Consider the following 25,323-nt stretch of genomic DNA (forward strand, 5'->3'; position numbering starts at 1 on the left):
CCCAATATAAAAAAAGGAAATATATGGAGTTGGGCGGTAGTGCAGTGGGTTAAGTGCACGTGGCACGAAGCACAAGGACCAGCACAAGGATCCTGGTTCAGGCCCCCAGCTCACCACCTGCAGGGGGTCGCTTCACAAGCAATGAAGCAGGTTTGCAGGTGTCTTTCTCTCCCCCTGTCTTCCCCTCCTCTCTCCATTTCTCTCTGTCCTATCCAACAACAATGACATCAATAACAACAGTAATAATAACCACAACGATAAAACGAGGGCAACAAAAGGGGAAAAAATAGCCTCCAGGAGCAGTGGATTTGTGGTGCAGGCACTGAGCCCCAGTGATAATACTGGAGGCAAAAAAAAAAGAAAAAGAAGACATATTCTAAACTCTTTTGATTTGAAACATAACCTCTAGTAAACACACAGAGAGAATACTATTGAGCTGAGTAATCCCAAGTTGTTTGTTTGTTTGTTTGAATTACTTAGCAAATGCAAACTGCTGGAGAGAGATCCTCGGGAGAAATCCATAATATGTCGGCAGTATAAGTCACAAAAAGGGAGTCGGGCGGTAGTGCTCAGGTTAAGCACAGGTGGTGCAAAGCACAAGGACTGGCATAAGGATCGCGATTCGAGCCCCTGGCTCCCCACCTGCAGGGAAGTCGCTTCACAAGCGATGAAGCAGGTCTGCAGGTATCTGTCTTTCTCTCCCCCTCTCTGTCTTCCCCTCCTCTCACTGTTTTATAGTATGAAAATATTTAACAAATCTTAGTGGTTAAAATTTTTTTTTAATATTTATTTTTATTTATTTATTCCCTTTTGTTGCCCTTGTTGTTTTATTGTTGTAGTTATTATTGTTGTTGTCGTTGTTGGATAGGACAGAGAGAAATGGAGAGAGGAGGGGAAGACAGAGAGGAGGAGAGAAAGACAGACAACTGCAGACCTGCTTCACCGCCTGTGAAGCGACTCCCCTGCAGGTGGGGAGCGGGGTTCGAACCGGGATCCTTATGCCGGTCCTTGTGCTTTGCGCCACCTGTGCTTAACCCGCTGCGCTACAGCCCGACTCCCTTAGTGGTTAAATTTCTTTCTTTTTTTTTTTTTTTAAAGAATTGATGTTTGTTAATTATCAGAAATGATACTTCTATGACAATTTGAAAACAGACTTAGGTGACAAAAGACTGTTCAAATTACACAGCCTTACCTTTTTCTTTTCTTTGGCATCATATAAAGCCAAACTTGCAAAAATAGGTTCAATTTCAATCTCAAACCTTTAAAAGAGGGGAGAAAAAAAGCATGAACTAGTTGTAAAATAAACAAAAAACTTTTCGCAATGCCAGACTTTTCCTTACTTTGTTGTATTTATTATCTATACTACCACTTCTTGAAATAGTTCATGTTTATCTTTCACAATATTAAAATCAACAGTTACTTTTTCTATATAACCCTTAATAATATTTTTTTACTTATTCACTCCCTCACTTTAGGCTAGCTATGACTTTAAATTTTTTTTTTAATTTATTAGTGGTTTAATATTGATTTACAAAATTACACATTAACAGGGGTATGATTCCACACTGTTCCCATCCCCAGAGTTCTGAGTCCCCAATCTCCTCACAGCAAGTTGCCGCAGTTCTCTTAAGGCTACAGACATCAGCCAACCATCATCTCTACAACTATCTGTCTACATTAGTACATAACTGTCTCCATTTTCTTCCAGGTTCAGTCCTGTCTTCCCCTCCAAGCCACTCATGACACCATTACTACATCCACATGTCCCTCTCCTCTTCCTCCTCTCTCTCCAGCTGCTGATGGAGCTGGAGTTCAGAGCCCTCTTATCCTCTTTCCTCCTATCATTTCTCCCCCACTGGGAATATGGATCAAGCTTGTTTTTGGAGTGCAGGCAGTGGGAGTTCTGGTTTCTGTAACTACTTTTCCGCTGGACATGGGTGCTGGCAGGTTGATCCATACCCCCAGCCTGTCTCTATCTTTCCCCAGTGGGGTAGAGCTCTGGAGAGGCAAAAGTTCTAGGACACACTGGTGAGGTCATCTGCCCAGAAAAGCTGCGGCAGCATCTGCACCTCGGTGTCTGGGTTATGACTTATATGTGATCACACAGTTTTATCAGAATTCCAATCCAAAGTTAAAAAAGAAATCTTAGGGTTTTCCATAAAGTGTAACATTTCAGTCTAATGGAGTATCATGACCATTCTCTCTAAGCAGAAACAAAGGATAGGATATGTGAAGCCACGGCTAGAAGTTGGTCAACTAGCTATAAGCCTGGAACCAGAAACCAATTCTTCCAACATCTTGATCTTCAACTTCCAATCTTCAAAACTATGAGAAAAATCAACCTGTTTTTAAGTCACCTACTATGTGATATTGTGCTATGCAGGTCAAGCAGCATATGACACCTTGTTACAGTGGCTCAAGCAGACTAATACAGAGTCAGAGTTTCTTTCTGGAATTCTGAATATATTCTAAAGTTAGGTTGTAGAGATGATTTTATGACAATTCTATGAATATGCTAAAAAATGATTTGGCTTGTATACCTCAAAAGGGTGAATTTTATGACATGTAAATTTTATCATAAGGCTGCTTAAATAGTAAGAACTGATGTTAGATGTCCAGATATTCAAAAGATACAGTATAATAAATCTAAGTTGCTTTTGAATAAACATAACTAAGTATGCCTTAGTTTTAAAAAAAGAAAGGAAAGAAAGAAAGAAAGAAGAAAAGAAAGAAAACAAGCTGTTTATATTATGTATATAAAGAAGTGGTCTTACAAGTTGCTTCTTTCAGAAAGTTCTATGAATTGGAAAATGTTTTTTCTTACAATTAACCATAATATTAAAATGATTTAATGAGTAGCTTATTTTACAGTTGCTGGTGGCAAAAACAAGCATGCCAGTTAATGTCTGTGACTCCTTTGGAATGTTGATTTGCTCATTTGTGAAAAGAAGAAAATACCCTGAAGGCTGCATGAAATAAAAGGAAAATACATTGTAAAAAGGAAATACATTGTAAAACAGAATACAAATTAATACACTGCTTCAATAGAGTTAGTTCAAATATCCTAACTTTTCTAAAGGGAAAAAAAATATATATATATATACTTTAAAATCTTCAAAAGAACAAAGTATGATACAATGCAAATATAAAATCAACTGCTTAAGAAAAAAATAAAGGAAAATATAGAAAGATATTCTGCATTCCCCAAACCAAGAACAATTACTGATAAATATTAGAGATTTCAGTAAACTGTTTTTTTTAAATTTTAATATTCAAGGAAGTTCTGTGGCAGTTACCCTCAACTATCAGCCCAGAAAGTGTTTGCAAGTTCACCTTCATGTGTACTTCTTTATTTTTCTTATCATTTAAGCCAGAGCACTGCTCAGCTCTGACTTACAGTGTTAGAGGAGTTGGATCCTAGGTCTCTAGCACCCTGTGTATGAAAGCCTCCTGATAACCATTATGTGACCTCTCTGCACAAATTCTGAATTTTATTTTCCTTGTCCTTACAGGGGCATTGCCACTCTGGAATAGCTTTTTCAGATTGATAGGTAGACAGACAGACAGACAGTGGCACTGGAGCTCCCTCCAGTACAGTGGGGGCTGGGCTTGAGCCCGGGTCACATAGAAGGCAAAGCAGCATAAATACCATGCAAGTGAGCAAACTATTTCTGGCCCACATATATACACTGAAGTGCTGAGTAGCATTTACATGTAGGGAAGCGTTGAACTTCTCAAAGTATGAAATTTACTGGGATTTTGTCACACTAGTAGCTCAAACATTTTTTTTCCCTGCAAAATAAAAGATCTACTACAGCAAAAGAAATACTCACTTGAGTGATAAACATTTTACGAGAAGCCTCTGACCAAAATGTTCTTTGGGCGCGTCAGGAACACTAAGTCGTTCTATGGGCTCTTCCTGTGAATTGGCAGAAAGCACCGAAAAATCTTTATAGTTCAAGCTTTTATGACGTTTTAAAGTATTTGCCTGGACCTGCACACTTGTACACAGGAAATAATGGCCTGTTTATCCTCACACACAATTCGTTACCTCAGAAGTGCATTCAGTTCAGGGAAACAACCTACTGAGAACAGTAAACAGTATAAAAAGTACATTTTGGTCCCTTCTTTCTTTCTTTCTTTTTTTTTTTTTCCCTAACCTGATCATGGCTCAGCTCTGGCTTATGGTGGTGCATGGGGACTGAACCTGGGACTTTGAAGCCTTAGGCATGAAAGTCTCTTTGCATAATCACTAAGCTATCTCCATATTCCAACAGGTTTTTTTTTTTTTTTTTTGTATATATGACTGTAGCTATGTTTTAGTTTTATTTCCTATGTTATTATAATACAGCACATATACTACCATATATATGCATTTACTATATATGCATTACTATATGTAATATATATTTCAACAATATGCTTATTTAAGTATATCGAGTAAATATATTTATATTACATATTATGTAAGTAAATATATTTACATAAAAGATAATACATGAAAATATATAATGTACTGACTATACAATATACAGTAGAGATAATATATTCTACATAATTGATATTCTAAAAATATCTACCTTAATAATCATTTACTTCAGGCTTTTATTTTTCTTTCTCTTTCTTTCCACTTTATTTGATAGGACAGAGAGAAACTGAGAAGAGAGAGGATGAGGAGACAAAGAGGGAAAGACAAGATACCTGTAGACCCGCTTCATCACTCCGGAAGCTTTCCCCCTGCAGGGGGGGAGCAGGGGCTCAAACCCAGGTCCTTATTGCATGTGGGTGGCATATGAGCTTAGCCAGGTGCGCCCCAGCCTGGCCCTCTCATTCTCTTTTCTATATCCAGATCTATGCACATACCTCGTCTAGTGATGGGTGCAAGGCAAAAAGCTCCTTGTGACGGTTTGATTTCCTTTGGTCATCATTCTGATGGTCTATTTCTTCATTTGGTGTTCGGTCAAGTAAATTCGGAAGCAAAGCATCAGGAAGGGAATTTTTCAAATCAAAAATACTGCAGGCCCAGCTGCCCCTTGGAGTATCATCTATCGACATGGAGCGTCTTTTAAGCTCATCCTGTTATGTAAGACAGTTAAGTATACGTATATCAACAAATGCATGAAAGACAAACTACTATCAAGTAACTTCTTACAGCCATTTAAAATGAAAATAAAAGTATTACTTGGTCATCCTGGTAGCTGTTGCCATCTGGAGCTTCATCAGATTCAAAGACCTGTTTTGGCAAACCTTTTTGTCTTTCTTTTTGTTTATCTAGTGTATTAGGATTAAATCCGGTTCCCAGTTTATGATACCTATCAACAAAAAATAGATATCAAATTTGTAAATTGTTTTAACTTTTTTAAGTTGCCATCATACCAACTGTTATTTGCATTTTTTTTCTTGTAAGACATATTGATATATCCCCACTGTTTTGTTTTTTTTAATCCTTCTTTCCTCTTTTTAACCCTTCCTTTTTTTTTCCCCCTTTCTCATCAGCATTATCACTGTGGTTTGGTGTCTACCTAGCTCCACCGCTCCAGCAATTGATATTATTATTTTTGTTTTTTATATAGGGAGGGGGAGGAAGGGGAGCGGAGGGGAGAGGAGAGGAGAGAAGAGGAATCAAAACACTACTGAAGCTTTCCTCCTGCAGGCAGTCCAATGTGGCAACCAGGGGCTTGAACCTGGGTCCTTGCACATAGTAATGTGGGTGCTCTACCAGGTGAGGCACCTCCCACTTGTTTTGTTTCAACTGCTTCTAACTATGATTCAGGAAAGATTTAAGAAAAACTCCTTTCAAAGTTCCTGCAATCCAAGTACAAAGCAGGCTATGCATCACCAGAAATAGGTCATATTCTCCTCTCTCTTTTGTGACAATAATGTGAATATAATTTTAGTTGAACTTTACATTCAGAGAACTGATCAGTAAAAGATTAATAAGCCAGGGTAAAAAATAGAGCAAGAAAGTAGAAGATAGTTAAGTCATTCACAACGTAAATCTTTAAAAGGCAAAGAAATAGGAAGCACTGATCTCAAAATTTCAAACAGCAAGGAAAAAAAAAGATTCTGTTAGATAGCAAATGTAAAAGATCTTAAATTACTTAAAACTGCAAACTGTAAAATGAAAAATAGCAAATTAGCACCACTGTACATATATCACATAATTAACATAATGTATATCATCTACTAAGAGTTTTCACATAATATATATGACAATATAAATCTTTCTAACAACTCAATATCTAAGAACATTCAGTTTAGAACAGAACACTAAGGTCAAAGAGTCATTACTGTCCAGCATTTTGTTCAGTCAAATTGGGAGAAAATTTTAATGGGATCAAAAGCAATTATTTCTACCATAATTGCTATCAGTTAATATAAAAAAATAGAAATCACTTACATCACGTCTTGTTACTAAAGCTGTTTAAAAAATAGTGAGAGGGTGTTCACAAGACAAAAACCGTGTGTTTTTTTCCTCTGGAAGAACTAAAGATATTCTATACAGTAATACAGAAAGCATTATTCACACATTAGGTATCTTCATCATTAAAAAAAAGTTCAGAAGGGCTGGGTGGTGGCACACCTGGCTGAGCATACACATTATAGTGCACAAGGACCCAGGTTCAATCCCCTGGTCCTCATGCAAGGGGGGAAGGCTCACAAGTGGTGAAGCAGGGCTGCAGGTGTCTCTCTGTCTCTCTCCCTTCCCCTCCCCTCCCCTCTCAGTTGCTCTCTATGCAGTAACAAGTCTCTATCCAATAATAAATAAATTACATATATATATATATATATATATTTCAGTGCTTTAATTGAAGTACATATTTGAGCTGCACTAATAAACCAGAATAGCTTTGCATTCTGCCTCCTTCATGTTCCTAGAATCTGGCAGTTTAAAGCCAGAAAAGTAACTTGCTTGGACAGAGTCTCCTTTGCCATGTGCTTAATCCAGGTTAAATCCAGACCCCACCACACTGAAGGAGGCTTCAGTGCTGTGGTGTCCCTCTCCGTGTCTTATCAAAAACAACAACAACAAAAACCTGACAGTATAAAATTCAAGGGTACTGGAGGGTGGGGGTCCGGTGGTAGCAAAGCAGGTTAAGCACATGTGGCGCGGAGTACAAGGACTGGCGGAAGGATCCCGGTTTGAGCCCCCGGCTCCCCACCTGCAGGGGAGTCACTTCACAGGTGGTGAAGCAGGTCTGCAGGTGTCTGTCTTTCTCTCCCCCTCTGTCTCCCCCTCTTCTCTCCATTTCTCTCTGTCCTATCCAACAACAACGACATCAATAACAACAACAATAATAACTACAACAACTATAAAACAAGGGCAACAAAAGGAAAAAAAAATTTTTTTAAAAAGAGTACTGGGGAAATGTCTTGATTGGTGTTCAACACCATTCTTTACACTACCATTCTGCCCTCATGTCGACTGCTAGAGGGCTCTGCAGAACTGAACTATCTCACCCTACAGATACAACCAGCTCGATGACCTCATTCTTGCCACATTTTAAATTTTATTTTCTTTGATAAGACAGGAAGAGACTGAGAGAGGAGAGAAAGGGGGGAGGGGCAGAGCTATGCCTGCAGTAATACATCAGCACCCATAAGCCTTCTCCCACAGGTGAGGGCCCTCTGTGCTTCCAACATGGAACCTTCACAGGTCCTGGTGTTCCTCACAAAAGGCCGTTTCTGATTACTTACATCAAGTAGAAAATGTAGCCCCACTCCTTGGTTTTCTCTTCTCCCTCATGCTACTTTTCTTTGTTGTTGTTTTTTTTTAATATTTTTATAATATTTATTTATTTTTCCCTTTTGTTGCCCTTGTTTAATTGTTGTGGTTATTATTATTGTTGTTAGTGATGTCATCATTGTTGGATAGGACAGAGAGAAATGGAGAGAGATGGGGAAGACAGAGAGGGGGAGAGAAAGACAGACACCTGCAGAACTGCTTCACCACTTGTGAAGCGACTCCCCTGCAGGTGGGGAGCCGGGGGCTCGAACCGGGATCCTTAAGCGGGTCCTTGCGCTTGGCGCCACATGCGCTTAACCTGCTGCGCTACCGCCGGACTCCCGCTTTTCTTTGTTTTTTCCACAAGACAGACTTCCATTATATGTACTCTCCCTTTACCTGTGTTTGCTGTCTGTTGCCCTTATGTCCATCTAGAATATAAAGTCTAAGAGGACAGGAAGCTAGTTTTTCTGATAATTGTATCATCAGTGCCTATTATAATGCCTGGCACATACTATACTCAAGAAATATTTGTTTTGTTTTATCATGTTTTATTTTCATGAAAGAGAGAGGCCAGAGTACACTGTTCAGCTCTGACTTATGATGGTGATGGGGATTAAACCGGGGACCTAAGAGCCCCAGGTAGGAGAGTCTTTTAGATTACCATTATGCTGTCTCCTCAGCCCTCAAGAAGTATTTGTTAAATGTGTAAGTAAAGTGCCTTCTATCCTCATATCCTTATACACTGAATTACAAAGGAATTTTGTGACTTTAATTTATGCTTACTATTTCATTCGTCAGTCATATCCACTCTGCTACTAAAATCATCTATTAAGTTTTTAGTATTTTTTCATCGGCCAAAAATTTTAATTTCCAAAGATTATTAGTTGACTTTTAAAAATTATTTATTTATTTATTCCCTTTTGTTGCCCTTGTTGTTTTATTGTTGTAGTTATTATTGTTGTTGTTATTGTCGTCATTGTTGGATAGGACAGAGAGAAATGGAGAGAGATGGGGAAGACAGAGAGGGGGAGAGAAAGAAAGACACCTGCAGACCTGCTTCACCGCCTGTGAAGTGACTCCCCTGCAGGTGGGGAGCTAGGGGCTGGAACTGGGATCCTTACGCAGGTCCCTGTGCTTTGCGCTACCAATGCTTAACCCGCTGCACAACTGCCCAGCTCCCAGTTACTTGACTCTTGTATGGTTTATATATTTTCTCATTTTTCAAAGACTGTAGGTCCTGATTTGTGCTACAGTACTTCCTAAATTGCTGGCCATTTTATTTGTAGTTTAATTTCTCTTTGAAGTACAGGGGCTTTCATAAAATAGTGTATAGTTATAGGTTCTGTGTTTATTGTTGAATTTGTATCTTCATAGCTGTCTGAAAATATAATATTTGCATGCTTCATTTCACATTCAGTGGTTGTGAAGAGGCAAGTCAGGATGCCAGGGAGGCAGTTGGCACCTTATCTTTTGCTAGAACACAGTTCCTTTCCCAAGTTCTGTTCACTCTAAGCACTTTTATCTGTTCCAGCACTCATAATTATTGCTCCTAAAAAGAGACAGACTATCTTTGCTACGCACAGGAATTACATCGATTTTAAAGTAATCAAATGGCTAATAGTTACCCCAGTTCTCATTTCCAGTCTCTGCTTTTATCACTTCTAAGTTTAACACACTATGAAAGTCTTTGCCTGTACTTCTTAAATTATTTGTGTATTATGTTCTTAAGTTCTAGTTACACCTATATTCTAAGTTTCAGAGAATACTTTCAAACTTCTAGCCCACAACTGCTATCATTTTTTACTTATCACTATAGATAACAAATAAAACAAAGGATAACAAGGAAAATGTAACTTAATAATCTGATTCCCGCAGGTTCCAATAACTAGCTCTTGTTTTTTGATTCCAGGCCCACAAAGAAGTCACTTTATTCTGGACTCAACTATCTTACCTGTTAGAACTGTAAGGGAGATGAGTATAAAGTACCCAGTAGAATGACTATATACAGTATTAGCCATAAATATTAATGATCTCTTCCACCTAAATCAAGGTCAACAACCACATGGTTAGAATTAAGTGGCAGAGGGAGTCAGGTGGTAGCACAGCAGCCAGGTGGTGCTAAGTGCAAGGACTGACCTAAGGATCCCGGTTCCAGCCCCCGGCTCCCCACCTGCAGGGGAGTCGCTTCACAAGCAGTGAAGCAGGTCTGCAGGTGTCTTTCTCTCCCCCTCTGTCTTCTCCTCTTCTCTCCATTTCTCTCTGTCCTATCTAACAACAACGACATCAATACCAACAATAACTACAACAATAAAACAAGAACAAAAAGATATTTTTTAAAAAAGATTTAAAAAAAAAAAGAATTAAGTAGCAGATTCCATGACTCTAAAGTTAACAAATTTTTACCATAAATCTTTTATGAAGATTTCTGACTGTAAGATTCCAACACACACAGAAGTAAAGATTTTTTTAAATTACGACAGGGAATCAGTTTTCCCCAGTAAAATCTAAAATATGCAGTCAGGGGAGTCAGTCAGGGGAGTAGTGCAGCGGGTTAAGCGCAGGTGGTGCAAAGCTCAAGGACCTGGGTAAGGATCCCAGTTTGAGCCCCCAGCTCCCCACCTGCAGGGGAGTCACTTCACAGGTGGTGAAGCAGGTCTGCAGGTGTCTGTCTCCCTTTCTGTCTTCTCCTCCTCTCTCCATTTCTCTCTGTCCTATCTAACAACAACATAAATAACAACAACAATAATAACTACAACAACAATAAAAAACAACAAGGGCAACAAAAGGGAAAATTAAAAAAAAAAAAGAATGTAGTCAGAAGGGCAAAACAATAAGCAAGGCCTACTTTCACTACAGTGCACATCAGCATAGACCATTTCACAATGTCTGAAGCAACAGTGGCATAGCAGAATGTTCCACTACTTCAGTCACTAAATTCTCTTTAGAAAACCTAAGTGAAGTCTACAAAGTTTCAGTACGGGGATCCTTCACAGGTCCAATAGCTGAGAAAAAGCACCTTTGTTTTATTTCTTAATCTGACCCACTATTTCAAATACCCAACATTAAGAACTAAATTTTGCAGTAAGATAAAACATTTATTTAGCATATTTTTTACCCAATTTGACAAACAGGTCGAGGGCAAGCCTGTTAATAGAGGGCAAAGACCTTTCAAACAGCTTGGTCTAGAGAACTGTATATTAGCATAAACTATCTGCTTTCACAGAATGGATTTCTTTTGAAGAAGTATAAATTATTAACATATGCACATGAATTCCTAAAAGAATGAACCGATAGTACTAGCTATGAATCATCTTTTAATGATATAGAAATACTGTTCCCATAAAGATTTTTTTTTCTGCCACCAGGGCCGTCACTGGGGCTCAGTGCCAGCACTTTACTGTTCCCGTGGCTTCTTTTTTGTTTGTTTTTTCTTTTGTTCTTTCTGATTTTTATTAGAGAGGACAGAGAGACTTTGGGGTGGGGCACTAGAAAGGGGGGAGAAGAGAGGAAGACACTTGTAGACATGCTTCACTGTGAAGCGACCCTGCAGCAGGTGGGGAGTGGGGATTCCAACCGAGTCCTTGGCTTGGAAATGTGCACACTTAACCGGTGCGCCACTTTCTGGCCGACATTTTCTAAGGAAAAGTCGTTGAGGAACACCTAACGAGAAATGCATTTTTTTTTAAGTATTTTGTTTATTTATTGAATACAGAGAGAAATTGAGAGGGAAAGGGGAGGTAGAAAGGGAGTAAGAAACAGAGACACCTGTAGCCCTGTCTCACCATTCACGAATCTTCCCCTCTACAGTTGGGGACCCGGGTCTTTATGCAAGGTAACGTGTACTCAGACAGGTGTGCCACTGCCTGGCCACAGGAAAAAATATTTATAGACTACAGTTCTGATTTTGTTTCTGGGGCTTCCTTCCTTCCTTTTCTTTTTTTCTTTTAATTTTTTTAAATTTATTTTATTTATTTTTTCCCTTTTGTTGCCCTTGTTGTTTTATTGTTGTAGTTATTATTGTTGTTGCTGTTGTTGGATAGGACAGAGAGAAATGGAGAGAGGAGGGGAAGACAGAGAGGAGGAAAGAAAGATAGACACCTGCAGACCTGCTTCACCGCCTGTGAAGCGACTCCCCTGCAGGTGGGGAGCCGGGGTTCGAACCAGTATCCTTATGCCGGTCCTTGTGCTTTGCACCACCTACGCTTAGCCCGCTGTACTACAGCCCGACTCCCTCTTTTCTTTTTTTTTAAACTTTATTTTCCCTTTTGTTGCTCTTTTAATTATTATTATTGTTGTTGTTGTTGCTGTTATTGTTATTGATATCGTCATAGTTAGACAGGACAGAGAGAAATGGAGACAAGAGGGGAAGACAGAGGGGGAAAGACACCTGCAGACCTGCTTCAATGCCTGTGAAGTGACCCACCTGCAGGTGGGGAATAGGGGGCTTGAACTGGGATCCTTATTTCGGTCCTTGTGCTTTGTGCCACACCACCTGCACTTAACCCACTGTGCTACCACCTGACTCCCCTTGCCTTTCTTTTTATTTTATTTAACAGGAGAGAGAGAAATTGAGAAAGGGGTGGGAGATAGAGAGGGATAATGTTGGGTAGTATGCCAGCTCCCCTCAGTTTAAAGCCTCTGTCTCTAATCCTGTTTAACTAAGCACCACCATGCCTGCAGGGCATTGGTTTAGTCCCCACTGGTTCCCGATGTCTTTTTGCTCCGCCCCCTCTCGTAGTCACCCTGATTTCCACCAGTCTCTTTTCGCTCCACCCTCTCTATGTCACATCCTGTTTTCACCCTACTTGGAGAGTATATATACAGCTGCTCTTCTGTTTGAACACACTTGGGATTGCCTTCCGGCTCTGAGAGTCCCAGAGTCTCTCTCCTGCAACGCTAGCTGCTCACCACGAGTTCCTGATCCCTCTCCTACCCAGCAGCCTAGGTTGGCTCCAGCTGAGTTCTCTCCAACCCAGAGAGCACTTGCTCAGGAAGAAGCACCCTCAGGCTATCCCGGCAGGATAAAGACACCTGCAAACCTGCTTCACTACTTGTAACATGTTCCAGCACAGGTGGGGAGCTGGAGCTTGAACCCAGGTCCTTGCTCCAGCAAGGTAATATATGCACTTAACAGTGCACCACTGCCCAGTCCCTCTTCAGCTATTTTTTTAAAATGAATTTCCAGTGCTTACAGTTTTGTTTTTTTAAAAAATGTTAGTGGGGGAGTAGGGCAGTAGCGCAGCGGGGTAAGTGGACATGGCACGAAGTGCAAGGACCGGCGTAAGGATCCCAGTTCGAGCTCCCGGCTCTAAATCTGAGGAAGGGCAGTGAAGCAGGTGTGCAGGTGTCTATCTTTATCTCTCCCTCTGTCTTCACTTCCACTCTCCATTTCTCTCTGTCCTGTCCAACAATGAAGACAATAACTACAACAACAACAAAAAAAGGGCAACAAAAGGGAATAAATATTTTCAAAAAATGAAAGTGGGGGAGTCGGGCGGTAGCACAGCGGTTAAGCGCAGGTGGCGCAAAGCACAAGGACCGGCATAAGGGTCTCGGTTCAAGCCCCCGGCTCCCCACCTGCATGGGAGTCACTTCACAAGGGGTGAAGCAGGTCTGCAAGTGTCTGTCTTTCTCTCTCCTTGTCTCCCACCCCTCTCCATTTCTCTCTGTCCTATCCAACAATGAAGGCATCAATAACAACAACAATAATGACTACAACAATAAAACAACAAGGGCAAAAACAAAGGGAAAATAAATAAATAAATAAATATTAAAAAAAAAGAAAAGAAAGTGGAAGGGAGATAAAGAGATAGTCAGATAGAAGGGAGGGAGGAAGGGAGGGAGAAACTAGAGCACTGTTCAGTTAAAAATTAATAATCCAGGGTAAAGGATAAAAGAAAGTAGACAGGGGAATCCGGAGGTAGCAAAGCGGGTTAAGCGCATGTGGCGCAAAGCACAAGGACCAGCAGAAGGATCCCGGTTCAAGCCCCCGGCTCCCCACCTGCAGGGGAGTCCCTTCACAGGCGGTGAAGCAGGTCTGCAGGTGTCTGTCTTTCTCTCCCCCTCTCTTTCTTCCCCTCCTCTCTCCATTTCTCTCTGTCCTATCCAACAACAACATCAATAGTAACTACAACAATAAAACAACAAGGACAACAAAAGGGAATAAATAAATATAAAAAAATTTTTAAAAAAACAAAGAAAGAAAGTAGACAGGGAATCAGGCACAGCAGGTTGAGCACACATGGTAAAAAGTGCAAGGACCGGCTAAAGGATCCAGGTTTGAGCCCACCACTCCCCACCTTCTTGGGAGGTGATTCACAGGTGGTGAAGCAGGTCTACAGGTGTCTGTCTTTCTCTCCCCCTCTCTGTTTTCCTCTCCTCTCTCCATTTCTCTCTGTCCTATCCAGCAACGACATCAATAACAACAAAAATAATAACTACAACAATAAAACTACAAGGGCAACAAAAAGGAATAAATAAATATTTTTAAAAATTGTTTAAAAAGAAAGTAGACAATGGTTAAGTCATTCACAATGTAAATTTTTAGAAGGCAAAGAAATATAAAGCACTGAATTAAAAAAAAAAAAACCTTGTTTATGGTGCTGCCTGGGATTCAACCCAGGACCTCGGAGCCTGAGGCATCCAGTCTTTTGCATACCATTATGCTACCTCCCCTCCCCAGTCCAGTGCTTACAATTTTTATTAACCTATTTACAAATCCTACTCAGTGTTTTAAAAATATTATACTATATATATATATATTTATACTATAGTAAACATAAAACTTACTTTCTGATTACAATTGCCCAGTCTTCTGTATAACTTCTTATACAATCTCTAACATGTGGATCCATTTCACTATTAAATAAAGAAAATATATTTATGTTTTAGACAAGAAAGCATTCCAGTTTATTTGGTGGCAGTTCACATTCACAAAATAGTTAATAAACAGCACCACAAAAAAAAAATAGGATCTAAATAAAATAATGAAAGGTAGGCTTCCCATATTTATACTGAAACCAAAGACAAGTAAATATTTCCCTACCTTTCTTCAGGCACAGCTGAAACAAGGGTCCTACAGTCCCTGGGACTATAAACAACTTCGATATCATCTGGAGGGAAGTCAACCAGACCCCTTAGAGGCCCAGAATCCACAGCTACAGGATGAGTAAGGAGGTAATCTTCCAAGTCCACGGGGTCCACGGCTTCAGTAAGAGGTACCTTTATAAACAGTGGGTGTTGGAGGTAAGTAGAAAAGAAGCAGTGAATGTGAGAATGTCAACCCGTAAAAGAAAACACATGATTTTAACAGATTTAATGCTTGTAACCTGGTCATTCCTAAAGTTTCGACAGATACTGGAAGGAAACATCCTCTTTGCCTTATCTTCCCTTTTGCTTTGGGTAATCCTCTTTTTAATTTTCTTATTTATACAATGACAATTAATGTTTTTATAAAACTTTGCAGAACACCCACTGGAGAAAAAAAAATTTTTTTTATGTCTTTGGAATAAACATAAAGGTGTTGGATTTCTCAATACTGTTTTGAACTTTACCACTAAGTTGATTATTCTAGTTAAAAAATAAAAAGGAAAACCAGACTGTCGTAGGCTAAAAGACAACTCTATGTTAAGACTGCCAGAATCTAATGTAGTGACCTTATGAGGATAAAAAAAAAAAATTAATGGGCTTTGGCGATGTGATTGAGGGTATTTAAATGAGATGTTACCCCAGTTTATCTTAGTGGGGCCTAAATGCAACATTATCCTTATCTAGAATCAGAGGGAGATTTAAGTCATGCAGAGAAGAAAACCATAAACAGACAAAGCAAAAAAGAGATTTGAAGATTCCAGCCTTAACAGAAATGACACAGCCACCAACAGCCACCAGAATCGGAGGGCAGTCTCACCAAAAACCTTGATTTCAACCTGCTGATACTGACTTCAGTCCTCTGAACTTCAACAGTTTGAGGGAAGAAATTTCTGATGTTTTAAGCAACACACGCGCGCGCGCACACACACACACACACAGAGGCAATGCTGAGTTCCTCTGTGCATGTATATTAAGTAGTAGGTAAGGGCGGTGGCATGTCTGGAGGGCAACACACATGCTGTACAAGGACCTGGGTTCAAGCCTCCACTGCCCACCTGAATGAGCAGTGAAGCAGATATTAGGTGTCTCTCTTTCTCCCTATCTTCCTTTCTCCTCTCAAATTCTCTGTCCTATCTAACAATCAAACAAAAACAAAACAAAACAAAAATGGAGGGAGGTGCTGCCCAGAACAGTAGTGGATCTGAGGTCCAGGCACCAAGCTCCAGTGATAACCATGGTGGCAATAAAAAAAAATGTTTTGTGGGCTGGGCAGGAGCGCAGCCAGCTAAGTGCACATGGCATGAAGCCCAAGGACTGGTGCAAGGATCCCAGTTGGAGCTCCTGGCTTCCCACCTGCCAGGGCCCTGGTCGCGTCACAGGTGGTGAAGCAGGTCTACAGGTCTTCCCCTCCTCTCTCCATTTCTCTCTGTCCTATCCGGCAACAATAACAGAAATAACTATAATAACAACGAGGGGCAACAGAAATGGGAAAAATGGCCTCCAGGAGCACTGAATTCATAGTGCAGGCACCGAGCCCCAGCGATAACCCTAGAGACCAAAAAAAAAAAAGTGTTTTTTAAGAAAATAATTTGTGTCTTCTTTCATTTCTGTTAAGGCCAGAACCTTCTAATCTCTTTTTGCTTTGTCTATGAATGACTAATAGAACAGTAACATTTTTTAATATTTATTTATTCCCTTTTGTTGCCCTTGTTGTTTTACTGTTGTAGTTAGGAGGGGAAGACAGAGAGGGGGAGAGAAAGACAGACACTTGCAGACCTGCTTCACTGCCTGTGAAGCGACTCCCCTGCAGGTGGGGAGCGGGGGGGGGGGGGGGGGGGGGGGCTGAAACCGGGATCCTTGTACTGGTCCTTGCACTTTGCGCCACCTGCACTTAACCCGCTGCGCTACCGCCGGACTCCCGAGCAGTAACATTTTAAAGATAGTAAGTAAAACTATTAGTGACTACTATATGTATCATAAACACTCCAGAGATAGCAGCTATTACTATAATTATATGTGTTTTCCATCTTATATCTCCCATACACTTTCAATGTTAGTTTATCAGCTCAATTGTATAAATAAAGACAAAAAATTAAATAACTTCTGAAAGTAAAATAGCCATAATATAATAAGACAAAATTTTAAACTCTATTTTGTTTTTTTTATTTATTAATGAGAAGAATAGGAGAGAGAGAACCAAATACCCCTCTGCTACATGTGCTGCCGGGGATCAGACTTAGGACCTCACGCTTGACAGTCCACTACTTTATCCACTGTGCCACCTCCAGGACCACTTAGATTCTATTTTCAAAGTTTAAACTCCATGTTTTTCTCTATAAACATTTATCCTAGCTCCACTCAGTTACATAATACGCTATCATAGTCTTCTGAAAAATGGAACAAGGCAATGCAATAGGGAGAGCAAAATCTCTTTCAGCCCAGCTGCTAAATTACATATGTCATCTATGTAGGAAAAAATGAGCATTAACTCTGACACTACAACGTACACAAGTGTTAACCTGAGATGAATCACAAATATGAACTTGCAAAAAAGAAAAAAAAAAGGATAACCAATCTCTTAGATTGTGCAAACTATAGTGGTTATCACAGGGGAAGGACTGGAAAAGTAGGACAGACAGGCAGAGAGGCACAGGACTTCAACGATGGATGCAGAGTGAGAGTGTGTGTGTGTGTGTGTGTGTGTGTGTGTGTGTGTACAAGAAACTCTTCTCTTGACCAATTTTTAAATTAAAAAAAAAATTATTTTTTTAATTCCAGAGAGAGAGAGTGGAGGGAGACACAAGAAATCAAGGAAGAAAGAAATGTCCTCTTGGGGGAGTCGGGCGGTAGCACAGCGGGTTAAGCGCATGCGGTGTGAAGCACAAGGACCAGCTTAAGGATCCTGGTTCCATCCCCCGGCTCCCCACCTGCAGGGGAGTCACTTCACAAGCGGTGAAGCAGGTCTGCAGGTGTCTGTCTTTCTCTCTCCCTCTCTGTCTTCCCCTCCTCTCTCCATTGCTCTCTGTCCTATCCAACAATAACAACAACAATAAAAAAACAAGGGCAACAAAAGGGAAAAATAAATATTAAAAAAATTAAAAAAGAGAGAAAATGTTCTTATTGTGGACTTTATTATCAGTTAAAAAAGCATTCTGGCTTACAAAATATCCATGATAAGCATAAAAGAGTACTCTGTTTTTTTGGTTTGGCCTCCAGGGTTATCGTTGAGGCTAAGTGCCAGCACTACCAATCCACTGCTCCTGGTGGCCATTTCTTCATTTTATTGGATAGGACAGAGAGAAAATGAGAGAGGAAGGGGAGACAGGAGGAGAGAAAGATAGACACGTGCAGACCTGCTTCACCACTTGCAAACAAACCCCCTGCAGATAGGAAGCCCGGGGCTCAGAATGGAATCCTTGAGCGGTCCCCCACAGGGCCCCCTTTTTATTTTTCACTGATGGAATGCTGATTTAGAAAGGCAGGTTCAAACTTCCTCAAATGCTTCCATTTTTCTTGAGTCTTTTATTCCTGGTAGCAATGATGTATTTTCTCATTGTACAAATTTTTCACTTCCTTTATTAAAAACATTCCTAGCAGGTCTGCAAAATAGCTCACCTGGATAGTATACCTGCCTTGCAATGCAAGCAACACAGGTTCAAGCACAGTGCCCACTGCACTGAAGGAAGCTTTGGTACTCTGATAACTCTCTCTCTGTTTCTTTCTAACTTTGTATCTGAAAAAGCCAGCAGAAGGCAGTAAAACCGTGACAATGGTATAGATAGTTGTCAGAAAAATCATGAGATTTTTTTTTCAATCTTTATTTATTGGATAGAGACAGAAATCAAGGGAGAAGGGGGAGATAGAGATGGAGAGAGAGAGAAAAGAGAGAGAGAGAGAGAGAGAGAGAGAAACAGACACCTGCAGCACTGCCTCACCACTTGCAAAGCTTTGCCACTGCAGGTGGGGACCGGGGGTAGGCTCAAACCTGGGTCCTTGTGCACTGTAACACGTGCACTCAACCAGATGTGCCACCACCCGGCCCCTCGTTGGGAAATTGTGCAGATGTGGTTGAGCTTGGCAGGGCTCACAAACCACCCATTTCCATGCTAGTATGGCCCATCCCTTTGTTATCTACATACCAATCTTCTGCTTTGTCTTACAAATGACTAAAGGTATCCTTCCTGTATTCTCTCTCCCTCGCGCTATGCTAGCCTAGCCCGACAGCCCCTCATGACACTTTCTATGTAAAAATATCTTCATTATCTTCATTATATTCATATATTTCTTCATTCCTAAGTAGTCAATTCCTTCTAATCCAACTGTAAATGGGGCACCTCGATTTCTTTCTCTTCCAGTTCATTGCTTACTAGAAGCAATACAGAAATGCAACAGATTTCATAGTCTGTTGCTTTACTGTAATGACCTATTGCTTCTAAGAGCTTTCTAGTGTTATCTTGAATGTTATCGAAATATATCATGTCATCTGCAACCTGTGGCAGCTTTGCCTCTTCTTTTCTGATTTGGATTCCTTTTTTCTTTTTTTGCCTCCAGGGTTATTGCTGGGGCTCAGTGCCTGCACCATGAATTCACTGCTCCTGGAGGCCATTTTTTCCCCTTTTGTTGCCCTTGTTGTTGTAGCCTTGTTGTGGTTATTATTGTTATTGTTGATGTCATTTGTTGTTGGATAGGACAGAGAGAAATGGAGAGAGGAGGGGAAGACAGAGAGGGGGAGAGAAAGACAGACACCTGCAGACCTGCTTCACCGCCTACGAAGCAACCCCCCCTGCAGGGGGGGAGCTGGGGGCTCCAACCTGGATCCTTACGCTTTGCCTTTGCACCACGTACGCTTAACCTGCTGCACGCCCGACTCCCCCCCTTTTTTTTGGACTACATTCTCTCAGTAGGATTTCCAATCTAAGTTGAGTAATAGTGGTAAGAGTGGACATCTTTGTCTTTTACCTGATGTTAAAATCTCAGTTGTTTTCCTCATTCTGTGTGATATTACCTGTGAGTTATCTACATGTGGCCTTTTAATGTTGCAGTATATTTCTTCTGTTCTCATTTTATTGAAAGTTTCTGTTTGTTTTGGTTTTACCATAGCACTACTCAGCTCTGGTGTATGGTGGTACTGAGGGACTGGACTTGGAAGTGCTGACCCTCAGGCATGAAAGTCTCTTGGTACCATTATTGTGCTATCTCCTTGGCCCTCTCACTTGAAAGTTTTTAACCAGAAAGGGATGTTGAGAGTCTAGTCAAATGCTTTATCTGCCACCTACTGGTACTATATAGGCATTTAAAAATCACATTTTATTTCAAGCCAACTGAAAGTGTATTTTAGTAGGATACTTTTATTATTTTGTCTCTTGCTATCTCAATAAAAATCTGTCTCAACTAATGTATGTAGACATTTATATAAGGCTGTAAGAGAAACAGGAGACTGACTTCATAATTTGGCAGTAGGGAAAGCTTTATTACAGCAGAAAATAGGTCATTAAAAAGATGACACATCAAGAGGTATTAAGAAATGAACAGGCAAGTCACACTAAAACAAAGTAGTTACAAAACATTTGATAGGGAACTGGCTTCTAGCAGACAGAAAAGTCCAAGAACAAACCACACTTGAATGAGAAAAAAGCTGAGAATTCTCTAATTGTCACAAAGGAGGATATAAGAAACAATCACAAGAGGGGAGTCAGGTGGTAGCACAGCAGGTTAACTGCACATGGCACGAAGCACAAGGACCAGCCTAAGGATCCCGGTTCGAGCCCCCGGCTCCCCACCTACAGGGGACTCGCTTCACAGGCAGGGAAGCAGGTCTGCAGGTGTCTTTCTTTCCCCCTGTCTTCCCCTCCTCTCTCCATTTCTGTCCTAACAATGACAACATCAATAACAACAACAACTGCAACAACAATGAAAACCAACAAGGGCAACAAAGGGGAAAATAAAAAAATACAAAAATTAAAAAAAAAAAAACTTTAAAAGTCTTTTTTTCTTTTTTCTTTCTCTTGAGCCTGAAATCTGATATGTAGGTGGATCCAAGTTATTGTCTGGGGAGGTGATGTCATGGCTGGAAAAAGAACCAGAAAGCTGGATCAGGGAAGAGAGTAGCTCCCAAATATGGGAAAGGTGTATAAATATTGTTGACTATAAACCCCATCGATTTGATCTGATCTGGGGCCCACATTCAGTTTAGGAGCCTATGTGATCTCTGCATCCCTGTAGATCTGAGCTCGCATTCTGTGGTCATGAGCAGGAACATTCCAAGTTGCCCAATATCAGGACCCATCTTCTCAGATGGAACATAGAGTATGTTGTCCATCCTCCTTTTGGAGGATGGAACATTCTCTACTGTTGTTGATCCAAGTTGAGGGCAAGGTCCTAGTATAGCCGTGGGCCCTTTGGAATATAACTAAAATAAGCCTACTAGCTATCTACAAAATGGAGACACCCCCCAACTCTTCATCTGCACTATTCCAGCCTTAGGTTCATGATTAGTCAGCAATTTGTTTGGCTTTATATGTTAACTCTCTTTGCAGCCACCGGGTTCCAGATGCTACCATGATGCCAACCAGACTTCCCTGGACAGATGACCCCACTAGTATGTCCTGGAGTTCCAATGCCCCAGAACCCCGTCCCACTAGGGAAAAAGAGAGGCAGGCTGGGAGTATGGATCGACCTGTAAATGTAAATGCCTATGTTCAGCGGGGAAGCAATTACAGAAGCCAGACCTTCCACCTTCTGCATCCACAATGAAAGCTATCAGGGGAGGGGATGGGATACGGCATTCTGGTGGTGGGAATTGTGTGGAGTTGTACCCCTCTTATCCTATGATTGTCAGATTTCCTTTGTATAAATAAAATTTTAAAAGAAAGGAAAAATAAAAAGATTGTCAAACAAAAAAGAAAGAAAGGAAGGAAGGAAGAAAGAAAGAGAGAAAGAAAGAAAGTAACAATCACAAGGTTCTGGAAAGTGGGGGAAAGGCAGGGACTTCAGCACACAGAGAATGGCTAAACAGTAGGATCCCTAAAGTTCCTTCCTTTCTTTTTTATTGCCACCAGTGTTATTGCTGAAGCTCAATACCAGCACTATGAATCTACCACTCCTGGTGGCCTTTTTTTTTCCTACTTTATTTAACAGGATAGAAAAAAACTGAGAGGGGAGAAGCATCATGAAGCATCTCGCCTTGCAGGTAGGGGGGCTTGAACCCAGCCCTTTGCACATGGTAACGTGTGCACTCAGCCAGGCACACACCCCCCTCCACCTCCGCTCCTAAAATGTCTTTTTATGTATGTGTTCCAGGGGCCGGGTGATGGTACACCTGGTTGCGTGCACATTATATGTGTCCCAGACATGGAGTCAAAGGAGACCAAAAGAATAAAACAACTAACAAAATCCTGTTCTCAGTCAGAAGACCAAAACAGAAAACTAGAAGGCAGTAGCCTCTACTCCAGCCTAATGTCACATGAAAAACTAGGGTCCCATCTATACCCACACTACCAAATGCTAAGTGGGGAACCCAACTCCGCTCTTACCAGCCTGTAATACGCTTCTCAATAGGATAGTTGTGATTTTCATTCTGAGCGAAGGGAGAGTCCTCACCACTACAGTGTTAGTGCAGGGTGCATAGGAAGCCTGGGTGTTCCCTCTCGTGCAGTATACAAGACTGCAATATGATCTCAACACTCTTTGAGAAAAAGATGCTGGACAGTAAACAGGATTAATGGTGGGAAAACCAGCAATCGCCAAGCAATACAGAATTCATCATCAGTAGCAGGAGAAATTTTCTTCAGTAATCACGGCACTGGAATTTTCGCTGACATGTTTAATGCCAAGATCTTTTTCAACCTTGTCTGGTATACTACAAACACTTCTGCCATTTGATTAACCATTTCTTTGGGGCCAGAGCAGAATGGGCTAGAAGGTTAAGAGCTTACAATTTCTTCTTGAGATCATGAAAATATTTAACTTTACTGTAATTGTGATTACACTTGTATGTGAATTTAATATTAAATCCAAGAAATTTCACACTTTACATGGGCAAAATGTGTGATTTGTGAAAAGAAAGTGCTAAAAGGGTCAACTGAAATTTAACCAATTACAAGAAATACAGGAGACAGAGAAACAAATCTTAAAGAAGGAAACAGAATCTGAAAGTCAAGAAATTCTTTGAGACAGTTAAACCGATCCCAACGAGGCAACACGTAAAATGAGAGTTGGGGTAGGGAATATCAATGGAAGATAACAGAGTCCAGAGTAAATCATGACTATATGGTCAATTTATGACAAAGGAACCAACATGCCGACAAATCTGACAGCCACATGGCAAAAGAATAACAATAATCACTATATAACATACACAAAAATAAACTCAAGGGCAAAAGACTGGCTCACTTAATGAGGGCCTTCTTGGTCACTGGCAGGCCACCCCATCACCTGGGGCCCTAGTCAGGGAATCCTTGGATTAGCCCATAGGTTCAATGGGCCTAGATCTCTAATAGTTCCCTCTCTCCACCATCACTGGTCACTCCCACCAGGAACATCATTATATGCCCTCTCATGGGCTTCTTCAGGACCACACTCTCACTGTGAGATACCAATGGTAAGGACTGCCCCACTTTCTGAAGAGAGGCTAAGTTAGCCTACCCTACCACTTGAAAACTGGTCCTGAAATGAGTGCCATCTAGAATGTTCCCAGCTGTGACCATGAACTGCGAACACACAGTCAGAGACTGGGAGGTTATACAGGCTCCTGTGCTGAATAGGAATAGATATGGAAGCCAGAGCAGACCAATGTAATAAGTAGGTTAACTGTATTTATAGATTTTCTTCAAGTTTGGGAGCTACTCTCTGCCCTGATCCAGCTTTCTAATCCTGTTCTCAACTCTGATGCCACCTTCCCAGATCATAATTTCAGGCAAAGACATAGACAGAACCTTCACCAAAGAAGAGATTCAGAGAGCCAACAGACGTGTCAGAAATAATGCTCAAAGTCACTGAGGAATAGAGAAAAGCAAATAAAGACAACGAGATACCACTTTATATCTGTGAATATGTCCTACATTAGAAACAACAAATGTTGGCTAGGATATGACGGCAAAGGAGTCCTACACTGCTGGTGGGAATGTAAACTGATCAACCCTTGTGGAAAACAGGCTTATAATGCTATAATAACATATATTACTTTCTATTAAAGAAAACAGACTATACAATAAGGCTACATAATTACTTAAAGTTTACTATCTATTTAGCAGATGCATTCCTAAATTTTCACGTAATGAGTCATTTTGAGTCCTGGAAATTCTTCTAGTAAAAGGCCTCAAAAGTTTCAGAGTTGACTATGAAATCAACTTCTATCACACCACCCAACATTCTCCCAACACTGACCCGGTCAGTGACATATGGCTCAAGTGCCAGATTGTAAACATGCTACTTACTGTGGCGTGATGGGACAGACTGCCGACAATGTTGAGGTTTTTTAATAACTGGGGAGAACCACTGTACTGTCCAGAGATCTGCTTCCTAACTTCAGCAGCCACAGTTCTATGATAAAGAAAGCAAACGTATTATTGGTTTTTGTTTTTAATTTTAAGCCTAGAGTTGGAAGGTAAGTATAAAGAGATTAACTTTTAAAAAAATTTGAAATTGTTTTGAATTGATGTTATGGCAGAAGAAAACTGAAACAGGAGCACCATTCCATCCTATGCAGTGCCAAGGATCAGAGCCAGGCATGTTGTTGGGAACTGTCTAGTGCATAAAGGTAAAGTGACAAGTCAACAAAATCGGCCAAAGGCCCCCTGTTCGGTGGCCATGTGATATGTGCCAGAGCTGGTGTTTCTCTTTCATAAAGATAAATAACAAAAAGTTGTTATGTGGTACCACCACCCTGGGTCAATTTCTTTCTTTTCTTCTTCTTATTTATTTATTTATTCCCTTTTGTTGCCCTTGTTGATATTCATGTCGTCATTGTTGGATAGGACAGAGAGAAATGGAGAGAGGAGGGGAAGACAGAGAGGGGGAGATAAAGACAGACACCTACAGACCTGCTTCACCGCTTGTGAAATGACCCCCCTGCAGGTGGGGAGCCGGAGGACTCAAACCAGGATCCTTATGTGGGTTGTTGAGCTTTGCGCCGCGTGCACTTAACTTGCTGCGCTACTGCCCGACTCCCCCCTTTTGTTTTGTAATGAGGGGAGACAAAGGGAAAAAGAGACATCTCAGCTCAGTTCTGTACTGTCTACAGTGTTACCCAAACAAGGTGACCAACCTTGAACCCCTGGTCTCATACATGGTAAGAAATATGCTCTACCAAGTGAGCCATCTTTTGACCCTAAGTAAATAAATCTTTTTAAAAATAAAATAATGGGGGCTGGGCGGTAGCGCAGCGGGATAGGCGCACGCGGTGCAAAGCGCAAGGACCCACGTAAGGATCCTGGTTTGAGCCCCCGGCTCCCCACCTGCAGGGGGGTCATTTCGCAAACGGTGAAGCAGGTCTGCAAGTGTCTTTC

The 25,323-nt window shown here is 40.9% G+C and overlaps 1 protein-coding gene across 8 annotated transcripts in view; it reads right to left on the bottom strand.

Annotated features, from left to right (window-relative positions):
* DOCK7 (dedicator of cytokinesis 7) overlaps nt 1-25,323 on the bottom strand; it is a 172,050-nt gene that overhangs the window by 124,383 nt on the left and 22,344 nt on the right. For all 8 annotated transcript variants that reach the window (XR_009553912.1, XR_009553913.1, XM_060206309.1 and 5 more), the window contains exons 2-8: nt 24,253-24,358; nt 14,775-14,950; nt 14,519-14,587; nt 5,183-5,312; nt 4,864-5,076; nt 3,834-3,919; nt 1,193-1,259 (exon numbers count right to left, since the gene is read on the bottom strand). Coding sequence is in view for 6 of the 8 variants with exons in the window: in XM_060206309.1 (XP_060062292.1) it covers nt 1,193-1,259; nt 3,834-3,919; nt 4,864-5,076; nt 5,183-5,312; nt 14,519-14,587; nt 14,775-14,950; nt 24,253-24,358 (847 nt within the window). In the remaining 2 variants the exon portion in view is untranslated. The remainder of the gene's footprint in view (nt 1-1,192; nt 1,260-3,833; nt 3,920-4,863; nt 5,077-5,182; nt 5,313-14,518; nt 14,588-14,774; nt 14,951-24,252; nt 24,359-25,323) is intronic.

Source organism: Erinaceus europaeus, chromosome 13 (genome assembly GCF_950295315.1).
Source record: "Erinaceus europaeus chromosome 13, mEriEur2.1, whole genome shotgun sequence".
NCBI lineage: Eukaryota > Metazoa > Chordata > Mammalia > Eulipotyphla > Erinaceidae > Erinaceus > Erinaceus europaeus.